The sequence below is a fragment of the Quercus robur genome, chromosome 6 (assembly GCF_932294415.1).
Source record: "Quercus robur chromosome 6, dhQueRobu3.1, whole genome shotgun sequence".
Lineage (NCBI taxonomy): Eukaryota > Viridiplantae > Streptophyta > Magnoliopsida > Fagales > Fagaceae > Quercus > Quercus robur.
Genome location: NC_065539.1, coordinates 46,520,632 through 46,546,794, shown reverse-complemented (window position 1 = coordinate 46,546,794; position 26,163 = coordinate 46,520,632). Strand labels below are relative to the sequence as shown.

The 26,163-nt window shown below is 32.3% G+C and overlaps 3 protein-coding genes across 5 annotated transcripts; 2 read left to right on the top strand and 1 right to left on the bottom strand.

The window, feature by feature from the left end:
• Window positions 1–4,721: 4,721 nt before the first annotated feature.
• Window positions 4,722–8,810, top strand: LOC126689070 (uncharacterized). Of its 3 annotated transcripts, none has more exons than XM_050384097.1 (7): window positions 4,722–5,173; window positions 5,263–5,304; window positions 5,601–5,654; window positions 5,751–5,804; window positions 8,082–8,135; window positions 8,218–8,289; window positions 8,425–8,810. In XM_050384097.1, exons 1-7 carry the CDS (start codon window positions 5,120–5,122, stop codon window positions 8,632–8,634), a joined length of 540 nt encoding a protein of 179 aa, XP_050240054.1. In that variant the 5' UTR covers window positions 4,722–5,119; the 3' UTR covers window positions 8,635–8,810. The 3 variants fall into 3 exon arrangements, with proteins under 3 accessions (XP_050240054.1, XP_050240055.1, XP_050240053.1); XM_050384096.1 differs by having other exon boundaries at window positions 4,733–5,173; window positions 8,419–8,810; XM_050384098.1 differs by lacking the exon at window positions 5,601–5,654 and having other exon boundaries at window positions 8,419–8,810.
• A 2,973-nt stretch (window positions 8,811–11,783) lies between these two features.
• On the top strand, window positions 11,784–13,412 carry LOC126689069 (heavy metal-associated isoprenylated plant protein 35-like). The gene is made up of 3 exons (XM_050384095.1): window positions 11,784–12,052; window positions 12,158–12,233; window positions 12,435–13,412. Exons 1-3 carry the CDS (start codon window positions 12,005–12,007, stop codon window positions 13,187–13,189), a joined length of 879 nt encoding a protein of 292 aa, XP_050240052.1. The 5' UTR covers window positions 11,784–12,004; the 3' UTR covers window positions 13,190–13,412.
• Window positions 13,413–15,732: 2,320 nt separating this feature from the next.
• On the bottom strand, window positions 15,733–22,277 carry LOC126689068 (probable protein phosphatase 2C 40). Its single transcript, XM_050384094.1, has 4 exons — window positions 21,937–22,277; window positions 17,843–19,036; window positions 16,787–17,051; window positions 15,733–16,098 (listed from the first exon to the last, which is right to left on the bottom strand). Exons 2-4 carry the CDS (start codon window positions 19,025–19,027, stop codon window positions 15,971–15,973), a joined length of 1,578 nt encoding a protein of 525 aa, XP_050240051.1. The 5' UTR covers window positions 19,028–19,036; window positions 21,937–22,277; the 3' UTR covers window positions 15,733–15,970.
• Between the last annotated feature and the right edge of the window lie 3,886 nt (window positions 22,278–26,163).

Sequence of the window (26,163 nt, the reverse complement as noted above, 5' to 3'; positions counted from 1 at the left end):
TTTTATTTAGTCAATTGCTTAGATGGGCAAGTGTCAACTTCTAGACTTCTAGTGGCATGGAGTTTAGTTTAACTGATTACATGCGTCATAAATAAAAATTTAATTATTCTTTAAATGTATTAACAAATTCTTTTAAGTCCTAAAGAACATAGAAGGGATAAGTTCTAAGAGAATTATTATTATTATTATTATATAAAATAACGGTAAATCCGAAACGGTACACCGGTAATGATCGGTATCCGAAATATATCGTACCGATGGTCAAACCGGTACAGCCTCCAGTACGGTATTAACTTCCTTGATTTATACATGCAAATATATACATATTGTAAAATAAATGGCCGAGGAAAAAAAAAAAAAATAACAAGTAAGGACATCATGGATCCTTTGAAAATAAAGTGATATGTTACTATTTTAAGTTCTTAGTACATTGGACCCTATTTCCACTGGGATATGCCATGAGATTCAAAGAAGTTCAAAAGTCACAAACTTGGATAGGTCTTTGCAAGCTTCCAAGACTTGTGAGGTTTGAATCTCCTTGAATCCAAGTGTATCATCTAGTACTTATCTCGGGATCCCTCACAGTGTTTCTCTTTTTTCTCTATTTTTCTGAGGTTTAATCACTCTTTCTAATGCTTCTTTTGCTCTGACTCAACATTGGTAGCTGATAATTTCCTCATTTTCTCACTACATCCTTCTTTTGAGGTTTCCCTCCAAAAAGTCCCCAGCTGACCTTCCTCTTTTGGAGGGTCCTGAAGGCTGAATTTTAATCCCCTTTCCCAAGGCTTCTAGAGAGACCTTTTCAAAACTTTCTTTTGGCTGCTTCACCCTTTGTCCTTTTCTCTAAATAGAGAGATTTCCCCTGTCAAGCTGAAAGATCCTCAGCCACCTTCTTTCATGATTTACCTTCCTCCTTTTCCCGAGGTACTAGGCTTCTTTTTACCAAGTGTTGATTCCTAAGTCACCAGCTTTTTTCTGAGTCATAGGCGGCCTAGGGGACATATCTATCTTTGTTCCTTATGTTCATGAGTATGCTTCCTTGAACTATCAAAATCCCAGCTGGTTATTTCTTGCATTTCTTGAGGATCCCCCCTGGTTCTGGCAGCTCCAAGGCATCCTGGTCCAATCTCTTTCTAGGCTCCTTGGGAGCTCTTCTCACAGAGGCTAGGCCAAGCTTCCTCAACCTTTTTTTTTTTTAAGGCCTGGGGCTTGCCCATTCATGAACTTGGGCTTCCTTTTACCCATTTTAGATGGGCTTTGGTTCATGGGTTGGGCCCTCCTTATCTTTGAAGGCCCATAAATTTTAGGTTTCAATACCCGTAATATTTTAGACCTCAACACTAATTAAATGGTCAATTTTGAGGTTCCCTCCATTTGTTTAATTAATTAATTAGAATATTGAGAAGTCAATGATGCAAATTAGAGTTAGCACCAAATCAATCCCCAAAATAGCATTGTTGTTATCGAGAGCCTCTTAGGCTGAGCTTAACAGCACTTTCAACCCCTTCTAAGGTGAGCTCTAATTTGAAGTCTACAATAGTCAAAAACCCTTATTTCACTTGGGGAAAAAATGGTTACAAAATTCTAATTTTCGTTTGTGTTTGAGATGGGTGATTAATATATCGTCTTAACTCTTTTTTTTTTTTTTTTGGGGGGGGGGGGGGGGGGGGGGGTGGTGGGGGGTTGTAAAGAGGTTGAATTTTGGAATGTTAAAGTCGAACTCACAACAAATTGGTTTTGGGTGGAAAACATGCCATAGCATTTTTAAAATATTATATTGTGTTGTATTTATTAATAAAAAAATGGAATCATAATAATATGAAAACACAATTAATGAGTAAAAAGTTTGCTAAAAATTGTTTGGATTTTTCATTTTTGCTTTGTCACAAGATCGATATGTGTCTTAACTACTGTTTGTTTAGTAGGTAAATGTTATTATGATCAAATTTAAGTTATTGTACAGACTGGTCGCCCTTCTCAAAATGACAACGTGCGAAGAAACTCAATTTGAAGAAAGGGGCATAAAAAAACAATGAGCTCCTAACCTAATATCGCTATTTTGATAAACTTATTACTGTTATTAAAATTTGAAATTAGGACTTTTATCTCAAATATTAGCATTTTGGATCACAGACTCGCACAACTAAAGATGTAATGAAATAGCATTTATGATGCCTTTTCTACTTCCCCCAAAAAAATATTTTAAGGTCCTGTTAGTTTCAATGTAAAATATATTTTTAGGAAATGTATTTCTTATTTTTGACATTTGGGGTAAGGGCAAAAAAGCTTGTACAACCCAAAATTATTTTTAATAGACCAGGAAAAATATTATCATGGTTGAAAATGTTTTACCCCTTCGACATTTTTATCTTCATCCCCCCCCCCCCCTCTTAAAAAAAAACCTGGCTAAAATATATCGAATAAGCAAAGTATCTTCACTATCCAAATGACTGTAATACGAATACCTCCTTATAACTTGTAAAATTATTGAAATACCCCCTACAATATCATAACTAATAGAAATACTCCTAAATATACAATATACCAAATTACCATCAAATCCTCCAAAATGCCCATTAAAACATCATAAATAACCAAAATTCCCTTGAAATCTCTAAAATGATAAAAATAAAAAATACCCCCAAGAAACTTAGGGTATGTTTGGTAACTGTTTTTTTCTCTTATTTTCTATTTTCTAAAGCAATTTTCTATTTTTGAGACTAAAAAACTTGTTTAGTAACTCGAAATGGACAGAAAAGAAAAACTGTTCTCTAAACTCAATTTGTGAAGGAAACTGAAAACATGCAAAATGCTGTTTTCAGTTTCTAATTTCAAAAGTCAATGAAAATATGTATTTAATTTAATAAATTTGTCTCATTTAATGAGTTAGCAATAGAATTCAAATCCTAGTAACAACATATTTTAGTATTTTCTATTTTTTTCTTCAAAAAACTATTTTTTTAATTTCAACTAACAAACGTGTTTTTTATTTCAAAAATATGAGAAATTTTTTTTCTTCTTTATATTCTCCGAGAACAAGTTTTTGAAAATAGAAAACAAAAACTGTTACCAAACATAACCTTATATAAATGCCTAAAATACCATAGAACCCATTTACATGAGAAAAATACTCCTAAAAATCTTCAAAATGTTCAAAATACCTATAAACCTATATAATAACTAAACTACCTTAAACCTAATGTAACATTGAAACCTAAAAACGATCAAAATATCTTGAAAACATCCAATATGACAATTATGCCCCTAAAACAATTAAAATACACAAATATCCTCAAACCATTAAAATGTTAAAGATGCCAAAAAAATGACTTTCAAGTGTCATTTTGGTGGTTTAGATTTCTTAGAGCACTAGCATTGGGGGGTGTAAATACCCCCTAGTTGTTATTTTACAACCTAAGCCATCCAAAACCCATTCCATCCGGGTTTGTAAACTTAAAAAAAATTGCAATTTATGTAACGTTGCATATATGCAACCTTACTATTCATAAGTTGAAAAAAAAAATTTTAATGTATGGTTGTGTGTGAAGAGAAAAAGTGAGTAGGGAAAAAGAGAGAGAATAATATTTTTTATTATTTTATTAGGTAGTTTATATTATTTTATTAAATTGTATGTAAAAATAAAAACTGGGATGTAGGGTGAGTTGTAAAATGGGTTAATAAAATAAATAAAGTAGTGTTTAAGAATGTAAAATATGTTTTTTTTTTGCATCTCCAGATGCTAATGCTCTAAGATTGCATTATAAAAAAACTACTTTTTTAATCTCTCACAGAGTCACACACTCTTTCTTCCTCTCACTCTCTCTTCTTACTTTTTATTTTTTTATTAGGTTATATATAAAAATAAAAACTGGGATGTTGGGTGTATTGTTGGATGTGTTGGTAAAATAGATAAAGTAGTGTTTGAAGATATAAAATATTTGTTTTTTTACATTCCCATTGCTAGTGCTCTTAGGTGTGGTAATGGGTATTATTGTTTGGTTGATAGTTTTTTTTTGGGGTTTTTTTATTTTTATTTTTTGTTGTTGTTGTTGCACTCATATTTTGATCATGCTTATACGGGCAATTTTAATTATTTTATTTTAATTGTGCTTGTTTTTAAGCTAATTTTAGTTATTCTACGTTAATATTTTCAAAGTAGTGAATTAAAGTTGTTATTTAATATCTATATAAGAGTATAGGAAAGTTTGTGATTTTCTAGGAGCAAAGCTTTGGAAAATGGTTTCCATAGTATATTTATTTGAAGAAAAAAGAAGAAGAAGAAATCAACAAAATATTATATATAAATAATTTATTGTGAAAATATTTTAAACGAAAAATATTTTTTGAAAGAAAATATTTTACATCGAAACAAATTGAGTATATATTGTTTTAAACTTTGTTTACCATTAAAAAGTCCTGTAACTCAAAGATATTGCACAGCATGCTATCAATTTCAATTGTTAGAAGAACCAAACCATATTCAAATATCTCAGTCTCTAATCTCTATTATTGTAATTGAATTATGAAAAAAACAAAAAACAAAAAACAAAAAACTCAAAAGCCAAATAATTAAATTAGTACCAAATGGACGGCAATAGACAGAAGTATAGGTTGTCCTGAAAAGGTGCAAGCAACTACACTGAAAGAGACCCCCTTGAGTTTCAGTACAATAATTCTTCATGTTCCCCATGTGACTATGCGTTAGTGATTGATCTACGTTAAAAACTTTCAAAACACAATTGAGTTTGAGCTTGACAAACTGGCCTTTCATTTTCCTCAAGTAGCTACAACTACTACTACAACTAGTGCTTTTAATTTTGACATAGCCCGCCCAAACACGTCCCTAAACTCAAATTTCAAATTCTCATTCCTGTTTGCCTCTTTTCCTAATCTCTCTCTCTTTCTCTGCCACTTTGTCTTTCACTGTCCACTACTTCTTATAATCTTATCTCTCTCTCTCTCTCTCTCTCTCTGGCAAAACATCAAACACTTCACATTCAATTCACAAGTACTTCGTTAAAGCTTAGAACCTCATTCAAATCAAACCCAGAAAAAAAAAAAAAAAAAAAAAAAAAAACCCCAAACAAGCCCTAGAAATCTCATCGGAGTTATCGATCCAATGGCTGATTCTGACTCCTCTCCTCCTCTCCCAAAAGCCGCTCCTCTCTCACTCGTAAAATCTCTATCTCTCTCTTTCTCTGTGATTTTTTTTTTTTTTTTTTAATGTGTTGAAATTTGATGATCTGTGATTTTTGTTGGCAGCAAAAGAAGGAGAACATTCCTCCGATCGGCACAAAGATCGCGGTATTTTTTTTTTTTTTTTAATTTTTAAATACCACCATTGATTGCTTTTATTTTCTTTAGTGTTCTGTTTGGTAGCTTAGAAAAAAAAAATGCAGGTTCAGAATTTTAGGTTTTAGATTAGCTGGGAAAGAAAAACCCAGAAATGAATTCGTTTAGCTTGATTGAGGCTTAGTTTTTTTTTTTTTTTTTCAAAGAGTAAGAACAGCTATTTTCTATTATCTGCCCCCATATTTTCTCAGCAGCCAAACAAGAATTTCAAGTTGTAATGTTCTCATTTACGTTATTTTTGCTCTCAGGAACTAAATGAATCAAGGACTGAGCTGCTTAATAGAATTCAAGGACTAAAACAGGTCACATTTAGCTTAGTGGTGGTGTTCTTTTTTATTATTTATTCATTTTACTTTATTAATTTTCAATTCTCAATATCCTTGTTTTTGGATACTTAGGATTTGCAAAGCTGGAGATCAAAATTGGACACTCAAGTTAAGACCTATCGCGATGTAAGTGTAGGATAATTATTCACAAATTGTCATTGTATATACAGTATTATATGCTACATGGGTTTATCTGGATTTTGATCACTTGGATTTTTTTGAGTTGTGGTAAGTTTTGGGCGAACATGATTTCTTGCTTGTGTGTGCGATTCAGTGGTAAGTAATTTAATAATATAAGATGTGGGTGTGTGTTTTTGGTACTTACTGTGGCACTATATTCCTTTTGTATGGTATTTAGATCCTATATATGGTTTGATTTGTCTCATGTTAAGAGTAGCTTTCTTGCTTTGAATTTATTTTAAACAAATGTTGGAATTTGTAAGTCAGGTCTGCACTACTTTTTGCAAACTGAAGCTCTGTCTGTGTGGTTGGGTTGCAATTTTTATATGCTAGACTTAGATTTAGTCTATAGGGGTGTTTGAATGGTTGGCTAATATTATAGTCTTAAGTGCCCGATGTTAGACTCTTCAAATTTAAGGTTGGATATATTCATTATCACTCTGTGATTATTATTTAATGTGGAAAATCTCTTTAGATTTTATAGTCATTTTAGTGACATTGATGTTCTTTAGTTCTAAAGTTGCACGAAGAGTTAACTTTTCTGGTGCCTCTTAATTGATATGGGTTGAATTTTGATGCATGTTGTGTGTGTATTTCCATTCATCATAATCCTGATTAGCAACAGTGATTGTGTGTTGATCTTATGGTAGTCAAAGGCGAACTGTGCCTTAAACCATGTAAAAGGTGCTAAGGCAAGAGCCTAAGTTGTTGTTGGGGTTTTTTTTTTTTTTGGTGTGTGTTTGTTTGTTTGTTTGTTTTTTTTTTTTTTTTGTCCTTCCTATATATATAATGATATAGAAGCTTGTTATAAATTCTTTAAATTATTAACTTACAAAAGCTTATTGTAAAATTATTGTGAGATTAATTAATTTATAAAATCTTGTTGTAAGACCTATTGTTAGAATAATTAATTGAGTGTAAATTGTGGTAAGCTTTTTTTGTAATCAATTAATAGACCTAATTTTTTCAAGTAAAACATGTCCAAAACACTTGATTATAATATTTTAATATATTAGATACATATGATTTACGTTCTATATTTGTAATTACTATATTTAGAATTTGGTGCCTTTTTGTTGCCTCATTCCTCAGGTGATACAAGGCCTTGGCACCTTAAGGTTGCCTTTTGCCTTGACTGCCTTGGTTGATCTTTTCATCTCTTCTCACTTTCTGTTAGATTCTTCATCTTGGTCACAGCAAAAGTTTATGGAAATGCATTTAACTAAATTGCATATATACATACAATAGATGCTTCATTTATACTAGTATAATCAACTCTGGATGAATGACATCAAGAGTGGATTATATGTTTTTGACCGTATGGCATATGCTTTAGTGCTTCAAGGTCCAAAACAATTAGAAAGTGAATGGACAGTTATGGAAAGAAAGTAACAATGGGCATGGTCACATTGGGAGAATTACCAAAAATTTCATTTAGATGGTAGTAGCTACCTCTATGCATTTCAATTTACAAATCATACAAGGTTTTATAGGCAACTAACTAGTAATAGATATTTGAGGATATTGGTTGACAACTTTATATGTCTAATCATTCCGTTGGAAACTAAGCATCATATGAAAGACGACTAAGGACATAGAATACACATAGGTGCAGTGTGTTGATGCGATAATATATTTTAAATAAATGGTGACTTGGATGCAAGCAAATGATATTTGAAAATTTTCAATTCTTTCATTGTGATAAGTCTTCTAGGGATGAAAAGATGGAAGCTTGGCATAATTTTTTTTCCTTTTCACTTGTTAATGCCAATGGTTAAACAACAATGGTCTATGTTCAAATCCTGAACAATAAGACAAAAATCCAGGTATAGGTGTTGAACATCATTACTTGATATCTAAAATGATCGTAATCCATAAATTTGTAATATTATATGAATAAGTTCAGACTGTAACATATATACATGGTGATTGGGGTGGCAAAATAAATCTAAAATAAAACAGGATTGTCTATCAATTGAGATTCTAAAATCATCTTTAACCATGCTTCATGAAGTTAAATATTAAGTACATCAATGTGCTGAATATGTCCAACTGGTAATCTAAATGTAAACATTACTTTGTTCAATTTCTTTCTTTCTTGCTTGTTTTTGTTTGATATTTGGATATTTGAACTCATCTTCTCTAATTGGTGTGGAGATTACTTTGCTCTTCAACTTTCACTTGCAACTTTTTTTTAATGCAATTTTCTCTTGCTTCTTACAGGAGCTTTCGGAACTCAAGAAATCGCTCAATGTTGAAGTGGATCAACTTCGATCAGTGAGTGGTGCTCCAGATTTATCCTTCCATTTTTTTTAAAGATATATCTGTGTGAAGATTTTTTAAATCAAATTGAAACCAGGAATTTCAAGAACTGAGGACCACTCTGCAGCAGCAACAAGATGATGTTTCTTCAAGCCTAAGAACCTTGGGGGTAAGCTATTGTTATACTAAATTTCCTTTGCATTTGCAGGGTTTATCTATTAAATAAACTTCTGTCATTATCTTATGCTTTGGTAACTAATCAAAAGTACCTGGATTGATCTATATCGAGTTTTTGCAGCTGCAGGATGTCTCAGGTGATCCTAAAGATGCCCAGGCACAAGATCCCAAGGTTGAAGATGACCAGGACGAACTTGTTTTGCCTAGACAGATGGATTATGATGTCTCAGGTGATGCTAAAGATGCCCAGGCCCAAGATCCTAAGGTTGAAGAAGATGACAAGGAAGAACTTGTTTTGCCTAAAAAGTTGGAATATGATGAAGGAAGTGAAAACTAGGATGGGATTTGCTCTGGAGTGTGCATGAGGTTTTGCCCCAAAAGGAGATGAGTATTCTTCGTTGAATGTGTACTACTGTGCTTTGCCTTGTCTTTAGTTAGTATCAGCTACAACCTTGTTAAGCACAACACAGAACTCTTTTCTAAATCAATTGTTTGTGGAGTTTTGCCTGGTTATTCTCTAATTCTTGTTTATCCTTTATTCATTGATTAGAAGTTTTAATTTTCTTTAGCAATTTGGCCTGCACTTGCCCCCTCTTGTGGGGTTGATGTCTAGATAATTACCATAGGGTGAGGTTTGGGTTCAGTGTTTAGTTGTATTAGACCCGTTGAGATTATAACACGTGTTTACTTTTGAACACATGTCACCATCTTAACTGGTCCAGTGTATGGTGCACTGGACCTAAGCCTCACCCATTACCATAAAAGTGTAAATTTTTGGTGGTGCTGAGGTTTTAATATCAAATTCTTGAAGCAAAATTTTTTAAGTAAACATGCTCAAAAATAACAGCATTCACAATTGAGGATGCCCTATTCAGAGTTGCTAGTATCATATTTACTAGTATCGTTTGATATATATTGAATGGAGTGAAAAAAATATTGTTTTGTAGGTGTGTATTGACCAATTCATGAATTGTAAGATATATAGATATTGTATGAATCATGAATTATATGTATCGAACAATACACGGGATTAAATTTATTTATTTTTGTTAAAATTTGTGCTTCGGCCTAAGTCCAACAAGTTATTAGATTTGAATTTATATTTATTGACCTAATTGATTGAGTTAGATAAAATAATAGGTTTGGCTTATTTCAAGTATTTTTTTAACTGAAATTTTCTTTTGTTTTAATGAGAAACTGTCACATTACTCACTAACTAAATAAAATGTGCAGATTAAAAATTTAAAAGTTATTACCACTTGCTATTGTGTATTTAAAACAAAAGGACACCTCTAGTTAAAAAAGTTTTGGATGTAAGCCAAATCCTAAAATGACATGGTCTTGAGTTTTATTTCTTCTCTTTACTACAAAATTTGAGCAACAAAGTTGAGATTTCACTTTTATATCGGTAAATTTCTTTTATATACTGTAAATAAATTATTAAATGATAACACGCGTGCGTGCGCACACACACACACATATATATATATATTAATATTGTTCTAAGTCCAAGAAACTAGAATGCCAAAAAGAAATATAAAGAAAAAAGCTATTAAAATAGAAGAATAAGATATAGTAAATGTTGGAGATGATGAAGATGTTAATGAAGAAATGATTTTGCAATATGATGAAAATGATGATAATATTGACCTAAACTATGGAATGGAGATTGATTACATAAGATGATGAATATAATAGGAAAGAAATTAGTATTATTTTGGCATATATATACATATATCATGTATAATCATTATTGAATTTGATTGATTTGAATGTGTTATAAATATATTTTCATTTGATTTATTTAGTTAGTAGTGTTAAATCTTATTACATAAATAATGATTAAATTTATCTTCAATTTTGAATATATTTCAAATTTAAAATGAATATACTCTTTTTTTTTAGAGAGTTTTTCCAAATTTCTTATACAACTATCAGAGATTTTACAAGTTGAGTTAACTAGAATTCAAATACTTTTTATTATTATTTTTTTTTTAATATATGTATATTTACAATTTTATTTTTACAAAATTTATGAAGTCCATAAAAATGTCAAACGGGCTACGACCCTAATTGGCCCATCAAATCATTTTACAGATTCAACCTGTTTGTAACAATTGGATGGCCCTAAAATGATTTGATGGGCCAAGCCCACTCGCCTCGGTTTTGATTATGGGCTTTTGGCGGGCTCAATTCAATTTCAAATGTATTATTTTACGCGAAAAGGGGAGATTCCTTTTCCCGGTGAAAATTCAAACCACACCGTTTTGGGCTTGGTGTTTTCATTTTTGTTCACAATTAATTAATTCCAACATTTAATCCATTACCTACCATTGAAATGTTTATTTATTATTTGCGACAAAATAATGGGATTATTAACGTAGAGTGTTAGTGTTGTCTACTCTTTTGTCTTGTCAATCTCTTTCTTGCTGCATTTAGGGAAATATGTTAATATAGGTATAGGAGGGAATTGGAGCTTCCATCTGAAAATGTCAAAAACCATTAATTGCACAACTAACTCAAATTTTGAGCAAGTTTAAAAATATATGGCGTAGAATTTGAAATACATTATGATGAAAATGAAATTAAGAGTTATGTAATTTTCTTTTATCATTAATGTACATTACTTAATAATATTTTATTGGATTAATATTTCAAATTTTCAATTTAGAATTACACTTTTTTTTTGGTTCCTAACATATTTATACATTGATGTTGAATATATTTATTAACTATTCAATTATAAATTCTTTGGTATAAATAGTAAAAAAAAATGTAATGTCCTGTGACTTTATTATAGAATATATTCAATAAAAATATACAGAAAATGTTACAATTACAAATTATTTTATATATATATATATATATATTTTATAAATTGTTGATGTAATGGATAATTATTGATAAGTAAAAAGATAATATTAATAACGGGTCCAGATAAGAACTAATAAAAATTTATAATATAAATAGTTTGTAAAAATATTATAAAATAGTTTATGTCTATAGCATTACTTTAAATATATTAAATAGATAACATTGACAATTAAAAATTACACTAAATGCAACTTAACTCTACAAAATATATTTGGGTAGTGTAACTAGGGATCTTTCACTCAAGTTGATCGACAAAATGAGTAGAAGTTTAAGGTCCTGTTTGGTAGAGCATTTTAAACATATATTTTCAGTTTTTAAACAATATTACACGTATTTCCTTACATTTTTTTACCTACATGTATTTCAAAAAAATACAAACAATATTAATCAAACTCTCCTATCAAACGGGCCATAAATGTTAATCAGTTCATTTAAGTTCAAGTCGACTATTATTATTATTTTTTTTGAGGTAGGAACAAGTGAAAATAAAGGTAATCAAAACATGTTTTTCTTTGGCAATAAAATGAAGAAAGAGAGAGCCCTTGTTTTGTTTTATTTATTACACTCATTTATTGCAAAAGTAGGCAACAAGGTGTTATTGTCATTTTCACTTTATACTTTGATAGTTATCCTTCCTGCACACTTGGTTCACATTCCTAACATTGAGTACATGTAATTGAAGTACTATGGAGTACAAAGGCATAGACTTGGCCTTATCTTCATTTCTCAAATTCTCTCTCACATTCATTCCTTCCTCTCTTTAACACTCTTCTACTGTCTCTCAAGTTTCTTCACCTCCTTCAGTCTCTCTAACCTAAACCTCTCTTCCTCTAATGGCTACAAAATCCACTCAAGAACGCTCAGAACCACTTCAATACCAGGTACATTAAAAATTTAAAACACAAACCCCACTTCTTATTATTCTTCTTCTATTGCCACTGCTTTGTCATTTTAAAAGCTCATTAAGTTTGCACTTGTTTTTTCAGACATGGGTTTTGAAAGTTTCTCTCCACTGTGAAGGTTGCAAGAGGAAAGTCAGGAAAGTTCTACAAAGCATTGATGGTACTAAAAAAACTAAGAAAAAAAAATGAAAAACTTTTTTTATTTGAATATATGCTTAGAAAAAGTAGGACTACGTAAACAGTCAAATCCCAAACCTTTTTTTATGTGTTTAATTGTACTTTGTTTACCTAAAATTCTTAGCAAGCAAACACTGTTTCAAAGTTCCAACCTTTATTGTGCTTTCTTTTTTGTCATGTGCAGGTGTTTTTACCACAAGCTTTGATTCACAGCAAAACAAAGTCACAGTCACAGGAAATGTTGCCGTTGAGACCCTGATCAAGAAGCTAGTTAAAACAGGCAAACACGCCGAGATATGGCCTGAAAATCTGGCCGGAAAAGGGAAAAAGTCCGGGAAAGCAAAGAACAAGGACAAAGAAAATGATCCAGAAAGTGGCATTGATTGCAGTGACCAAAAAAATGAGAACCCATGTGAGAAAGTTGAGGAAAAGCCTAAAGAGAATGGAAGTGAAAGCGGCGGGAAGGCGCCGGAAAAGTGTCCCGCCGGTGAGGTGGACCAGAAGGCTAGTGAAAGTGAGGTTGGTGGTGGTGGTGGTGGTACAGCTGCAGCAAAAGGTGGTGGTAAAAAGAAGAAAAGGAAAGGGCAAAAAGGTAATAATGAGAGTAGTGGTTTGGGTGCACAATTCCTTGATACACCTGCATCCACTGGATCTCAAAATCATGATTGGGGGATGAACATTGCTGTGGGCCCGGTGAATCTCGGCCCTACACGTCAGCCATTATCTCTGTATGCACCACAAGGGTACCCTCACCTGGTGTATGCTGCAAGTTACAATAGGGTACACCCTAGCCCAAGTTTTGGTCCCTCCTATTATGTTCCATCATCACCATACACGTATGCAGGTACCCACCGTGAGATGAATCCAGTGCATGCAACACCGTTCGATTCCTTTGAGATTTTCAGTGATGAAAATGCCAATGGGTGCTCCATCATGTGATGAATGATGATCAGCCTAGCCTTTCTTTTTGGGACTCCTTTTGTTAGGGACAGAGTTTATTAGAGTGCAGGTTAGGGGGCATTTGTTAATGGCTTATTGCTATGGGTGTTTGATGTATTTTGTAGCATTCAACTCTAGTTTGTTTAGTCTTTGTAACTTGTGCTTAGGGCTAGTTTGTTGACTTATTGTAATATGAAAGCTGAAATCTCCTGGATTTGAGTAACCACACATGAGTATAACTCATTATAATTATTTATAGGTTCGGTTAATCAAAACATTAAGCCATTTATTTTTAGAAATATTTTCTCGAAAATTGAAAAAAGTTGTCAATATTTTTTCAATTTCTGAGAAAATATTTCTAAAAATGATTAATTATTGTGTGCCCTAAGGGCACACATTAGTAAAATCCTTATTTATATAGTCCAAGTTAACCTAATATACACCTATATAATCTAATTCATACAACGGATTTACTAAGATGAGTAATGCCATTGTTTTGTGTTTGTGTTTTGAGAATATGGTTTTTCATTTTTTTCTTTCAAAAAATTGATTAAGAACAAAGTAAAAATGTTTATGATGTTTATATTTGATATGTGCAAAACTTAAGACACAAGACATTGATCCTTAAATTTGGGACTAAAATTTTATTGTTGTATTTGCAGAACTCGAGGAAAGCACGTAGTAATTTATCTCACAATCTCACATAAGAGTACATTAACACAAGAAGCAAAACTTGTAGGATGCTCAAATAGAGACGGTGTGCCTAATGCATTACTTGTGGGGAGGTAACCTGTAAAATTGACTTTGAAAAGAAATGAATTTTGACTTAATCTGTGATGATAAAATAAAAAAAAAAAAAAAAAAAAAAAAAAAAAAAAAAAAACCATGGTCTTATAGGTAGCATAACACTGACACAAGCTTCTGGCAGTTTAGATTCGAAACAAAACAGAGTATTGTAGTTGCAGTGGCAACTGGCAAGAGCTATCTATAAAATAATACTTCTTTTTCTCATTGATTGAGGTCAAACTAAGCGTCCAAGATAATACCATTAAATTCGAATCATTGTGTAGTGTATAGCATAGGATGGTAGTGTCTATTAGTTATTATCATCAACATGAGGAATTTTCTTATCATTCAAGTTCACTTTCTTTGGTATAGAATAGAATACTCACAAGAGGTTTTGTTCATTTGGACACTATATATTTAAAAGATAATTTATAAAGAGAAAGAAAAGAATGGATCAGACAAGCCCCAAACCTAATAAAGACTATTCCTTATACTTTGATTCCATTGGAAGAGAGTATGGTCAACCAAAATAATCCAACACCATTTGACATTTCGAGGCTCAGGTCAAAAGAGAACCTTACGACCAAATTTGTTTATTCTTTGATGCAGGTATTTATGCATTTTGATATATATATATTTTTTTATATGAAGATATTATTTACTACTACTACTACCTGAATGAAATTAAGCATTTAGCAGATGAGACAAAATGTCACGAGATGTACAGTAAAATGATGATGAAAGTATTGTGGACCCTGTTTTTAGAATGTGATATGATTGATACATATCTATGAAAGAAAGAGCACTTTTTGTTTGCCAGTGCTCATAGTCATTGTTCAATTAAGGCCACCCATTTTGGCGCTTCAAAATTTGATTCGTGGGCCACACTGCTGGTGGTGCAAAGACATTAGTACATTACCTTCCTGGTGAACTTGTTCTCTTTGGAATCTTGTATGCACCCAGGTAAAAACAAGTGAGAGTTTCCTGTGTTTCTTAAAAAGGAAGGGCTAACAATGACACACACAGCTCTTTCAAACTGGTTTAAGAAAATCTTTTTCAATTCATTATATATGACGATTTATAAGACTGTCTATGTGCATTAAATCACGACACAGATAATTAAAACAATTAACATGGCAATTGAATAAGTGATGATTAACACTCATTTGGTAATACGTATTTTTTCTAGGTATAAATTTTTTTTAGATAAGAGTTTTTCAAACAACCCTATTCTCAAACGTAAAATCTTTTTTGGATTGCTATGTAAAAGGCTGGAGGAATTCCAATAGTTGTGTTGGTCAATGACTCAAGAAGAAGAAGAAGATTCGCAACGATCTACCATGATAAGAAGTGCATATATATGCTGGTGGACCTGAACTCTTAAGGAAAACCACTCAAATGAGGTGCAAAAAGCACAAAAAGAATAAGCTTGTGTAAACAGTAGCTCCATTCTCACAAGCCTTGGGGCGAATAAGCTAAAAAGGATGAAGAGAGAAGAAACAAGTGGCAATATATTGATGTAAAAAGGGAGGTCACATTAAGATTGCAGGACCATTCATTAGGGGAAAAAAAAGAGATTCTCAGAAAAAAGCAGGTAGATTGCATATTTAGCTTTAGTTTATCTAATGGAAGCTGTTGCTCCACATGGGACACTAGGCCATTTTGTTGACAATTTTTTTCAACAACTAGATTCATGCAATTTATTAACCACCTTTGCCAAGTTTCTCACCATACAAAATTTCCAGTACAAAGGAAAATAATGCTAACATTGCTTATATACAGACAAAAGACACTCGTGCAATTTGTGAGTGCCATACAAGAATGCAGTAATAACAAACTTTTCTACACTCAAGAACAAGTGTTTCTGTAATCTTATATACAATTTGGAAACTATAATGTAGAAATTACTGGGCATACTATCGCAAGATTTGTTTTTTTTTCCAATGAGTACTACAGGACAGGCTATTGCAGGATAGAAGATGGCCATTTCATAACTCACATGCAAGTTGATGCTTTTGAGGTTCGCTGGTTTGTTCCAAGCATGATCACAATCACAGTTACATCATCGTGATATTTCCTCCGCCTACCAGCTGGAATATTCATTAATTCTTCCAAAGTGAAACCTGCAGCAGTCAAATTCATGCTTAGTAACTTGTAGACTGGATTATATTCAAGAAACATGGTTCTTCTGAAAGAAAAATGAGCAACAAAAACTGATTAATGTATCTTTTAATTCCTATTTTAAATATCCTCTGTAGCAATAACTACTTTTGGTGACTATCCTAAAGTACCTATTTCTAAAGTAGCAGGGTTGTGTTCGAGCGAATTGCTATTATTGTGTTGTTAGTTCACTTCCTGGTATGATTAGAATTAATAACTGAGGTTTTCTGATTCCAATGGTTTCAGTTACTTTAATTTTAAGCGACTTAAATAAATACAATTGTTCATTGATTCAGAGCATAATCTTGTCACTGTAAGTTGCATTAAAAGTAGATATACATAATTTCTAAAGAAGGTAACTTGCTATTTCAATACACTTACAGGTTACAAGAATTCGTAGTATGGAAAATTTACAAATATTTGTACAATGTTAAACAGGAACAATTCCACTAAGGATGCATTACAACTAAAAGAAACAAATCATGAGTAAAATCAAAGTACAATATTGCAACATTTAACTCTGAATGATTTAATTAACAAGAAAGAAATATCTTATATACTGAGAAGAGGAAATTTCACAACAAATAAACCGTTCACAATTCAAATGAAATGAAGATTAAGTTTTTGCATGAAGATAAATTAAAGGTTTACCTGCACAGTCAGCTGCTCTCTCTACAAGCTGCTCCAATAAAAACTTCGCTGGATCACCAGAAGGGTTGCTCAAGATATAAGAATGGACAAGCTTTACTGCCTCATCATTGCTGAAGAAGTCAAACAAACCATCACTCCCAACTATAACAAAGCAATCAGATTTTGAAATTCTATGTACATTCAGTGATGGTTGAGTGGATATATATGGAGGGCTAATAAGGTTCCGAACTCGAAGGATACCCATCAGTGCATCATTCAATTTTTTCTGCAAGGAAAAAAAAACAGACTAATCAACTTTTCATGAAGGATAGAAGTATATTTCCTGTGAGCACAGATGAATTTATATAACGGCATACCTCTTGTCCTTTTTGGTGTTTCCACTCAGATGAAACATTAGGCTAATTTTTTTTGTTAAATTGCTATATGAGCAAGACGGAGAACAATCACATTTTTCATATTGAGACAATTTTATCACACATGAAATTAGAGAGAAATTTTGAACATAGCAGATAAAGAAGACATTTTGGACATGGCAGAGAGAATTCTCCCTTTATGTATTAACTATGTCTATAACTTGAGTAACAGACTACAGTAGACTCCCAGAAACAAGTAGGTTGGGTCTCTTGTGGAAATGCTCTGTGTCAATAAGTTCCATAATCCTTTTTATAGTAATAGGAAGTGATTTTGGAGTTCAGGTTCTCAATTTTAAATGGATCTCTGGTTCATTAGGCAGTAATGCTGTTATTGAGGGAAAGGATCTAGGGATATAATAATGTGGGGAAGGGGGTGAAAGGTCCCCCTAGCAATCCCCTAGATCGGTGGTGGCTGCTCAAGACTATCATAGTATGAGATGGTCCTTCCACTTTCTTTGCCAAGAAGGCAAGAAGCAGCCTTTGCATATCTTTGCCTTGTAACTTTCATGTATAAAGAACTCTGTATGACTAAGATGTGATGTGATGCAACGTTGTTGCCTGATGGATTTTCCAAGCACAAATAAAATAATTCCTATGTTTACCAAATATAAAATATAAAAATAAAAAGAAAACAAAAACCTACCTTTTTTAAGTAACCAACTCCAAAAGCACGAGTGACCTTCAATTTTCCTTTCACTTTTCCAGCTACAATGGTCATTGGGTCATCAGGATGATCATGCAGAAGTTGAGTTTTTTCAACCTCATTGTCAACAGTGTGACTATCAGTGAGCTGGATAGCTTTCAGTCTCTCATTCCCACTCATTTCATCACCTTTACCATATGTTGCCAATACAGCTCTGCTGTCACCTAAATTGAGTGTATACAAATCATTCCCATGAAGAAGCACAACTAAAACACAAGATCCTACTGAAACCAAATCAGGACGGTCCTCCATTTCTTGCTCGACCATGTATAAAAAATCATTCTCAGCCTGACTAAGAGCACGTTGGAAGCTATCAAGTACTCCATGCTGAATTGAGTCACATGACAATTCTTCTTTAGCAGATGAGCCATTCTTGTTGATATGGTCAAAACATGAATCCTTGTTATTATGAATTCTTGATGTAAGCTTTTCCTCATAAATAGTACTATCGTCTAGAATATATTGGCAACACCGATCCAAATACAAACTATCAGAGGCTCTTGAGAAATCCTGCTTTGATTCACAACCTAGTAATTTAAAGTATAACATGATGGTCTCATACAATGTCCCAGCCAGAAAATCAGCTGCATCTCTTCCATTAAAGCCATCATAGATTGCACAAAAAAGCCACCCATTTTCTTCAGAACAAACAGCTTGAACCCTGTCTTCACCAGCAGCCCCACCTGCCACTTGTACTTCCATAGCATTAAGAAAACCTTCACTTCTTGAAGGAGCGCTCATAGGTTTTAACAGATAAGAATCATTATCACTTGGAGGGGAAGGACTGCAACTTAAATTTGACATGCTACTCTGAAGAGAAGACGATAATATATCTAACCTAGAAAGGTTTGGTGAAGAGGGAACCTTTCGAAATGAATTAGGGGAGTCCAAACTAGGAAGTATTTCTGCTCCTATCAAACCTTTGCAAATATTTGTGTTTGCCAGTGTAGCATTTGCACTCAAGGCAGCACCAGACAAGCAGGAGAAGCTGCTGTTCTTTCGGATTTCAGGTAGGATTTCATATCCATTGGAAACCTCAAAAGAGCTACCTCTGTTTCCATTGCATTGATAACCAAAACTGACTTTTAGTTCTCCTTCAGGTTTAATCATAGTTTCTCCCCACATGATTTTTGGCTGAAACAGTAAAACACCGCATTGTTAATATTTTAGAAAACTAAGTAATAGAATGACCTACTTTACAAGTTAGTTCTGTAGAACCATAACATGCATACTTGAGTACCTATCATTTAAGAAGAACCAGTTGAAGGTAGCTAAGGCTGTCAACTGTTATTAAATATTTAATAGTATCTACTGGGAATGGATTATCACGAACATCTTAGGAATCCATTAATGTTTAGTTGGTTGCTAAGAAGTTGGTGGGAAAATAATGGAGCTTTACCACTACAAAGGATCCTTACATGATAGTGCTTCATTTGTCTGCTTGGGAAAATACCCAAGCAGAACTTCCCGACAATTACACTTAGTATACATTCTTTACTTTTTAGAAAGACCATAAGAAATGTAGAATGTACTGCTGTTCAGATAAACACTTAGAAATAAAATAAGACAAATTAATAAGCAAAGCACTTAAAAATCCAAATTTCTCTTTGACAGACCAATATATAAGATGCTGGTGTGTTCGTGTGTGTGCGTGTGTGAGAGAGAGAGAGAGATGCATTTGTTTTCTTTTATTTTATGTGGAAGTATAATTCAACATCTCCAATTCTTTTTTCTTTTTCTTGGCCAAAGAAAACAAAACTCTCCAACTTTAAATAGGATTCTTAGAAACTAGACTTGTTTTGGCCACAGTGATAAATGGTAAAATAAAAATAAACGATATTCAGGTAAGACAAACAGCAAGAAATAAGGTTTAGAAGGCAAGGAAAATGAAAGTGCAGATAACACGCAAGGAAAAATTTCAGTTTAGATGGCTGAAATGAAAATTCATCATACAAACTGGTACTAAAACTTAGTGTATACATGGAAGAAAGCTTACATCAGGAAATTTGGCTTCTAGGTAATTATGTCATTGAAATTTGATACACACAAATGAAGATTCTTATGAATATTAATGTGCTTTAAAGAAAATTTTAAAATTGTGGAATTGCTGTGATTTGGACTTGTAAGTAAAGATTCTCAAACGTTCATAGGTACGTTCTTTCTCATATCATTATAAGATTTGCAAGTGATAGATTAGCTGAACCTTGAATATTGCAATCAAATAGTAGAGTCACAAAATCAAGATCAAAGGTCTTTACATTCAGGTTTGAGAAGAAACCTGATGAATTTATACAAGTAGAAGTAACCAACCATGAGCCTGGATGCAGACATTGCACAAGTTTCTAATATTTGTATTAGATTATGAATCTCCCATTTAAGTTTTAGTGCATGGTTGTGGAATTCCTCTGTTACAATATTGGAACAAAAAAGAAGGTTTGGGTAAAATCCAAGACCAGTTATAGACAGACCTTATGTTTTAATCTGTATTAATCCCATCTGTGAATGTAATTCATATTCAAACATGTAATCATATTTCTGTTATATGTGTCTGGGGGCTACTTGCTTACAATTCAAGCAAAATGAAACTGAAAAAAGCACCTCTTGGCTAGAAAAGAAAAAGTGAGACAGAGAAAATATACGAAACTTCTATTTATGTGTGTTTATACTAAAGAATCTATTACAGGACCTCTCTCGTACTCCCCCTAAAACACACAAATACAAATCTCAAAGTTCAGTATGAATACTAAGTACTAACACACTAAATCCATAGGCACCACAAGAGAAAGAGAGAGATTCAAATGAGCTAATTAAAGAGATTTGGGCACAAAATTGAAAACGAAGAATAAATAAGAACTTAGACATACCAAGAAGCAATTCCTATATGGGTTTGCTTTCAATATCAGCACAATACATCAAAACATTGACTTGGCAACATTTTACGCATCTAGCTGACTATTTCCAAACAAAATATAAACACCCATATGAACCACCAACATAACAAGAAAGGATCAACAATTCAATCCAAAAAGAAACTCAGACATACCAAGAAGCAATCCCCATATGGGTTTGCCTTCAAAATCTGAACCACAACATCAAAAAGTTGACTTGGCAACATTTTATTCATCTAGCTGATAAATTCCAACAAAATATAAACACCCATATGAACCACCAACATACCATGAAAGAATCAACAATTCAATCCAAAAATAAACTAGACATACAAAGAAGCAATCCCCACATGTAGATTGCCTTCAAAATCTGAACCACTACATCAAAACATTGACTTGGCAACGTTTTACTCATCTAGCTGACTATATCCAAACAAAATATAAACACCCAAATGAACCACCAATATACCATGAAAGAACCAACAATTGAATCCAAAAAAAAGACTTAAGACGTACCAAGAAGCAATCACCAACATACCATGAAAAAAATCAACATACCAAAAATAAACTTAAGACATACAAAGAAGCAATCCCCACATGTAACTTGCCTTCAAAATCTGAACCACTACATCAAAACATTGACTTGGCAACGTTTTACTCATCTAGCTGACTATATCCAAACAAAATATAAACACCCATATGAACCACCAATATACTATGAAAGAACCAACAATTGAATCCAAAAAAAAAGACTTAAGACGTACCAAGAAGCAATCACCAACTACCATGAAAAAAAATCAACAATTCAATCCAAATATAAACTTAGACATACCAAGAAGCAATCCCCACATGTAAAATGCCCTCAAAATCTGACCACTACATCAAAACATTGACTTGCCAACGTTTTACTCATCCAGCTGACTATATCAAAACAAAATATAAACACCCATATGAACAACCAACATACCAAGAAAGAACCAACAATTGAATCCAAAAAAGAAATGAAAAAAAGACTTAAAGACACACCAAGAAGCAACCACCAACATACCATGAAAAAATCAAACACAAAAAAAAGAGAGAGACCAAACTCATGAAATATCATACAAAAACAGAACAAATAGACATGAAAATCAAAACCCAACTCACCTTTTTTGATCTGAACGAAGGCACCAAGTGCCCACAGAGAGATAAGAGGCAAGCCCAGAATGCAAACTACACACACTTAACAGCTGTGTGTGTGTGTGTGTGTATATATATTTATATAAAAGAGGTCAAAAGCGACCAAGTGTGGTAAAAGAGGGTGTGTGGGCTGTGACTGTGCAAAGCTAAAAAGCAACAAAAACAAAAAAGAAAAGAAAAAAGAAAAAAACCTGGAGCAGATCTAAAAGAGATAGAGATAGAAAGAGAAAGGAGAGGATTGTAATGGAGAATCTGTATCTGGGTGGTACGTAAAAAGTGGTGCTTTTTTTTTTCTTTTTTTTTTGAAGGATTGGATGGTAGGGAATGAATGAAGGAATGAGTCTATGCTAAATTTAGAGGAATTTTATTTTTCCTTGGCTGGCGTTTTACAGCTTTTGTTTTTTCAAGATTCACTGTTACCGGTATTGCGGTTATTCACTTATTCTTGTGTTCCGTGTGTTTTTCGAGTTCCTTTTTGAATTTGAACTCTTAAGACTATCTTATGTTTTATAGTACTTGTGTTCAACTTAAATCTCTGCTAAAGGCTCGGTTTTGGAGTGTTTACTATGCCAATATAAGCATATAATTTTAACTTTTACTTTTCCAATTTTTTTTTTTCAACTTTTACTATATTAGGAAAAAAAGTACATGTTATCGATAAAATTCTCTGTGAAAGGCTCGGTTTTTAAGTGTTTACTATGCCAATATAAGCATATAATTTTAACTTTTACTTTTCCAATTTTTTTTTTTCAACTTTTACTATATTAGGAAAAAAAGTACATGTTATCGGTAAAATTCTCTGTGAAAGGCTCGGGTTTTAAGTGTTTACTATGCCAATATAAGCATATAATTTTAACTTTTACTTTTCCTCAACAGAAAAAAAAAAAAAAAAAATTCAACTTTTACTATATTAGGAAAAAGAAGGTTCTTCTAAAGAAAAAAAAAAAAAAAAGGAAAAAGAAGGTAAATGTTATTGATAAAACTTAGATATAAGATGTTAGATGTAGCCGTGTAGGCTAAGTTATTTAATTAAATTCAAATACATAATTATATTAATCAATAAAATACAAAAATTATTGTTGTGTCTTATTATAATTAAATTCAATTCACTTAAGTGTTTGAATTTAATTGAGAAACTTAAAATATTGCATCTACACATTAGTTTTATTTAAAACTAATCGCTAACTTGTGCGATGCATGAGATAGTTAAATAAAATTATAATTAACCAACCTCACGTTAAAAGAAAAAAAGGCTAAAAGAATTAATGAGAGACTGATTTGCCCACCAAGAATTTAAAAGAAAAAAGATTGAGAAAGAAAAAGAATGTGTAATGTTGGAAACTAAAGCAACATTAAAGACAATGGGGAAACTATTTGCAAAGAGGATTGCAACCTTTGTATGTTTACTTGGCTCAAGGCCAAAATTCAAATTCAATTTTGCAAAAAAAAAAAAAAAAAAAAAAACAGCCTCACTACACAAATCCACTTTTTGCTCTAATTTATTTAACAAATCATACACCATCAATAATTCAATAAACACTATTACTAAATCTGCTATTTACTGAAGCAAACTTGATGTAAAGCCAAACATTGGGCTTTCAAGGGGTTCAACAAATACATTTTTAGCATTTTGAAAAGATGATTGACAATAGCTTTTGGAACTTGAACATTTGTTTTTATAAAGAATATGCACAAATTGTGAATGGTTTTCATGTATATAGCTAATTTAAAAAGAAAAAAAAAAGTGTGAACAATCAAATTATTATTAAGTAATTGTTTGTATTTATCTCAAAAGTCATACCCTTGTATAAATACATTAACTATTATATATATACATATATATATTATCGCCTATTATATACTATATTAGATTATATATAACATTCTTTCTCTCAACAACACGGTAAAACTTTCAAAAAAAAAAAAAAAAAAACACGGTAAAACTTTAAACTTTTTTTTTGATACTAGACAGAGCTTACAACACAAAATTTGGAGTTTGTCTTGCTATCATATTAGCAAGTTCCTTGCATTCAGTTAGTACATAGTCTGAAGTTTTTAAAAAAAACACGGTAAGACTTTAAACTTGACAGCCACAAATTTTTTTTTTTAATTTTTTTTTAATGAAATCAATAGATAGCCACACGTTTAGAAGTCAAAGAACTTAAATTGTTGAAGTAGAGCAATAAGTTTATACAGCACGTAGTTTCTCAAATGTCAAAAGAAAGACAACAAAAGCAGTAAACCACTTAACAGTAACTAAACAAAGCGCGAGAGAGATATATACCAATGGTGCTGTCTTGGACTGGAGCTAGAGTTGAGAGGACGACATGTGGTGAGCAACTGGTGGTGCGAGTGTAGAAAAAAAAAAAAAATATATATATATATATATATATATTTCTTAGTCAACGAACAACGGTGGCTATGTCATGAGTGGGAAAGAGAGAAGAAAATTAATGAGTGGGAAAGAGAGAAGAAAATTAGGGAGGGTGTTTGGGGTTTTATAATAATAATAAAAACAGAACACTAGAGCAGAACATATATTTTTATATTTTTATTCGGGGTTGTTATTATTTGCTTATTTGTCTATCTATCTTATAAAAGAAAATTCTCCTTTTGTGGTTGGGTTTGAAGTCTTTGGACTTTTTAGTGAAGGCCTACTAGTACGGACCAATGTTTCATATATGGTCATGTTAGATTTTTTTATTTATTTTTATTTTTTTATTTACTTTATAAACTTTGGATACTTTATAAGAGGAAAAAAAAAAAAAAGTGGCAGGAGATTAGCAGAACATAAAATGGAACACCTTATCATTCTAAAGAAAGAAGATTCCTAGCTAATTAGGCAATAAGCATTGCCATATACACGTTTTTCCTTGAGACTTTTATAAGAAAGTTTGATAGGTAGGGGGCATTAGGTTATTTCGACGATGATTTTTACCAAGAATATGATTTTCCATTATTTGACAACTAGATAAAATAATGAGCGGTTCAGATTTTTAAAGAATGAGGAGCATGATTTTGTATATTGGAGAATATAGTACTAGTGTTGTGTTGTGTTACCAATCATTTTTTTAAATGCATGGTAATAACCAACTCAGATTCAAATTTAATCATACATTTTATAGTATAGTTGTCCCAATTATTGAGTTTCCGAATTTGCTAAATGTTTTCAAAGGAAATATGGCTGGTTGACATCTAATGCAAGTTTTTGGATTTTAGCATTTTTTACCTCATAAGCAAAAGCACCAAATTTGCTAAGTGCTAACATAGTCTATTATGGTGATTGAAATCTGAACCAGTCACAACAATGACAACTTGATTTTAAGTTTGTTTTACTAGATTTCTTTCCTCATACAATCTGAATTTGAGTGGTGCTTGTCAATCCCCCTAATTAAATAACCCATCACTCTTTGGATAACTTGTATACAAATCTTATTTTATTTTTATTTCAGCCCCAATATCTTCAAAACATAGTTTGGAGTAGAAAGCCCTTGCCTAATATATTAAAAAACTAATGAGTTGGGTTTTCAATAATTTTATATAGCAATTAATATAAAATTACATTCAACTTTGTAAATTGAGTTGCAAACTTGCATTGTCCTCTTGTATTAGGATTTCTTCATGTTGAATTGTACAACAATCAGATACTATGGGGACAGAGGACCAAAACGCCAAAAAAGAATGGAGCCGCAAACTATATCTTCCATGCAATATATATGTGGACCACATTGGCATGCCTTCTTGTACATTTGGATGCAACTTGTCTCCTAACCTTAGCCTTCATGTTCTGACCAACCCTAAAATTCATGGTTGTCATCATTTGTTCGATGACAAAGACATTTTTTTTTCTTTTCATTTTTTGGGTTTGAGAGTTTAGACAGACTAATTCCAATTCCAATTCCAAAACAAGCTCATCACTGATCACCACGTTTTCCAATTATCAGCCACAGGCAACAATTCTATTTGTCTGGGCTTGCAGCCTCAAGTGGGTTTGTACTTTGTATGTGGATGTTTAGCCATTTTTATGTTAGTTTTTGGTGCTAAATTGTCATGTTGTTAAAACAGAAAGAGGGAGGGACTAGCCCAGCTCTATCATCCCCTAATTGGGGTCAACCCAATTACAACTATAAGTCCATTTTAGCAAGATTAACCCTATGTTTGTTTGGAAGAATTTTAGGGAGGACGGATAATTTA

Coding starts and splice junctions, on each gene's coding strand:
- LOC126689068 (XM_050384094.1), bottom strand. CDS start 19,027: ATGTGGGGAGAAACTATGATTAAACCTGAAGGAGAACTAAAAGTCAGT. Junction 17,052..17,842: donor GAGTTGGTTACTTAAAAAAG/GTAGGTTTTTGT, acceptor TTTTCCTTGCAG/AAAAAATTGAATGATGCACT. Junction 16,099..16,786: donor GAGAGCAGCTGACTGTGCAG/GTAAACCTTTAA, acceptor TGACTGCTGCAG/GTTTCACTTTGGAAGAATTA.
- LOC126689069 (XM_050384095.1), top strand. CDS start 12,005: ATGGCTACAAAATCCACTCAAGAACGCTCAGAACCACTTCAATACCAG. Junction 12,053..12,157: donor CAGAACCACTTCAATACCAG/GTACATTAAAAA, acceptor TTGTTTTTTCAG/ACATGGGTTTTGAAAGTTTC. Junction 12,234..12,434: donor AGTTCTACAAAGCATTGATG/GTACTAAAAAAA, acceptor TGTCATGTGCAG/GTGTTTTTACCACAAGCTTT.
- LOC126689070 (XM_050384096.1), top strand. CDS start 5,120: ATGGCTGATTCTGACTCCTCTCCTCCTCTCCCAAAAGCCGCTCCTCTC. Junction 5,305..5,600: donor CGATCGGCACAAAGATCGCG/GTATTTTTTTTT, acceptor TTTTGCTCTCAG/GAACTAAATGAATCAAGGAC. Junction 5,805..8,081: donor AAGTTAAGACCTATCGCGAT/GTAAGTGTAGGA, acceptor TGCTTCTTACAG/GAGCTTTCGGAACTCAAGAA.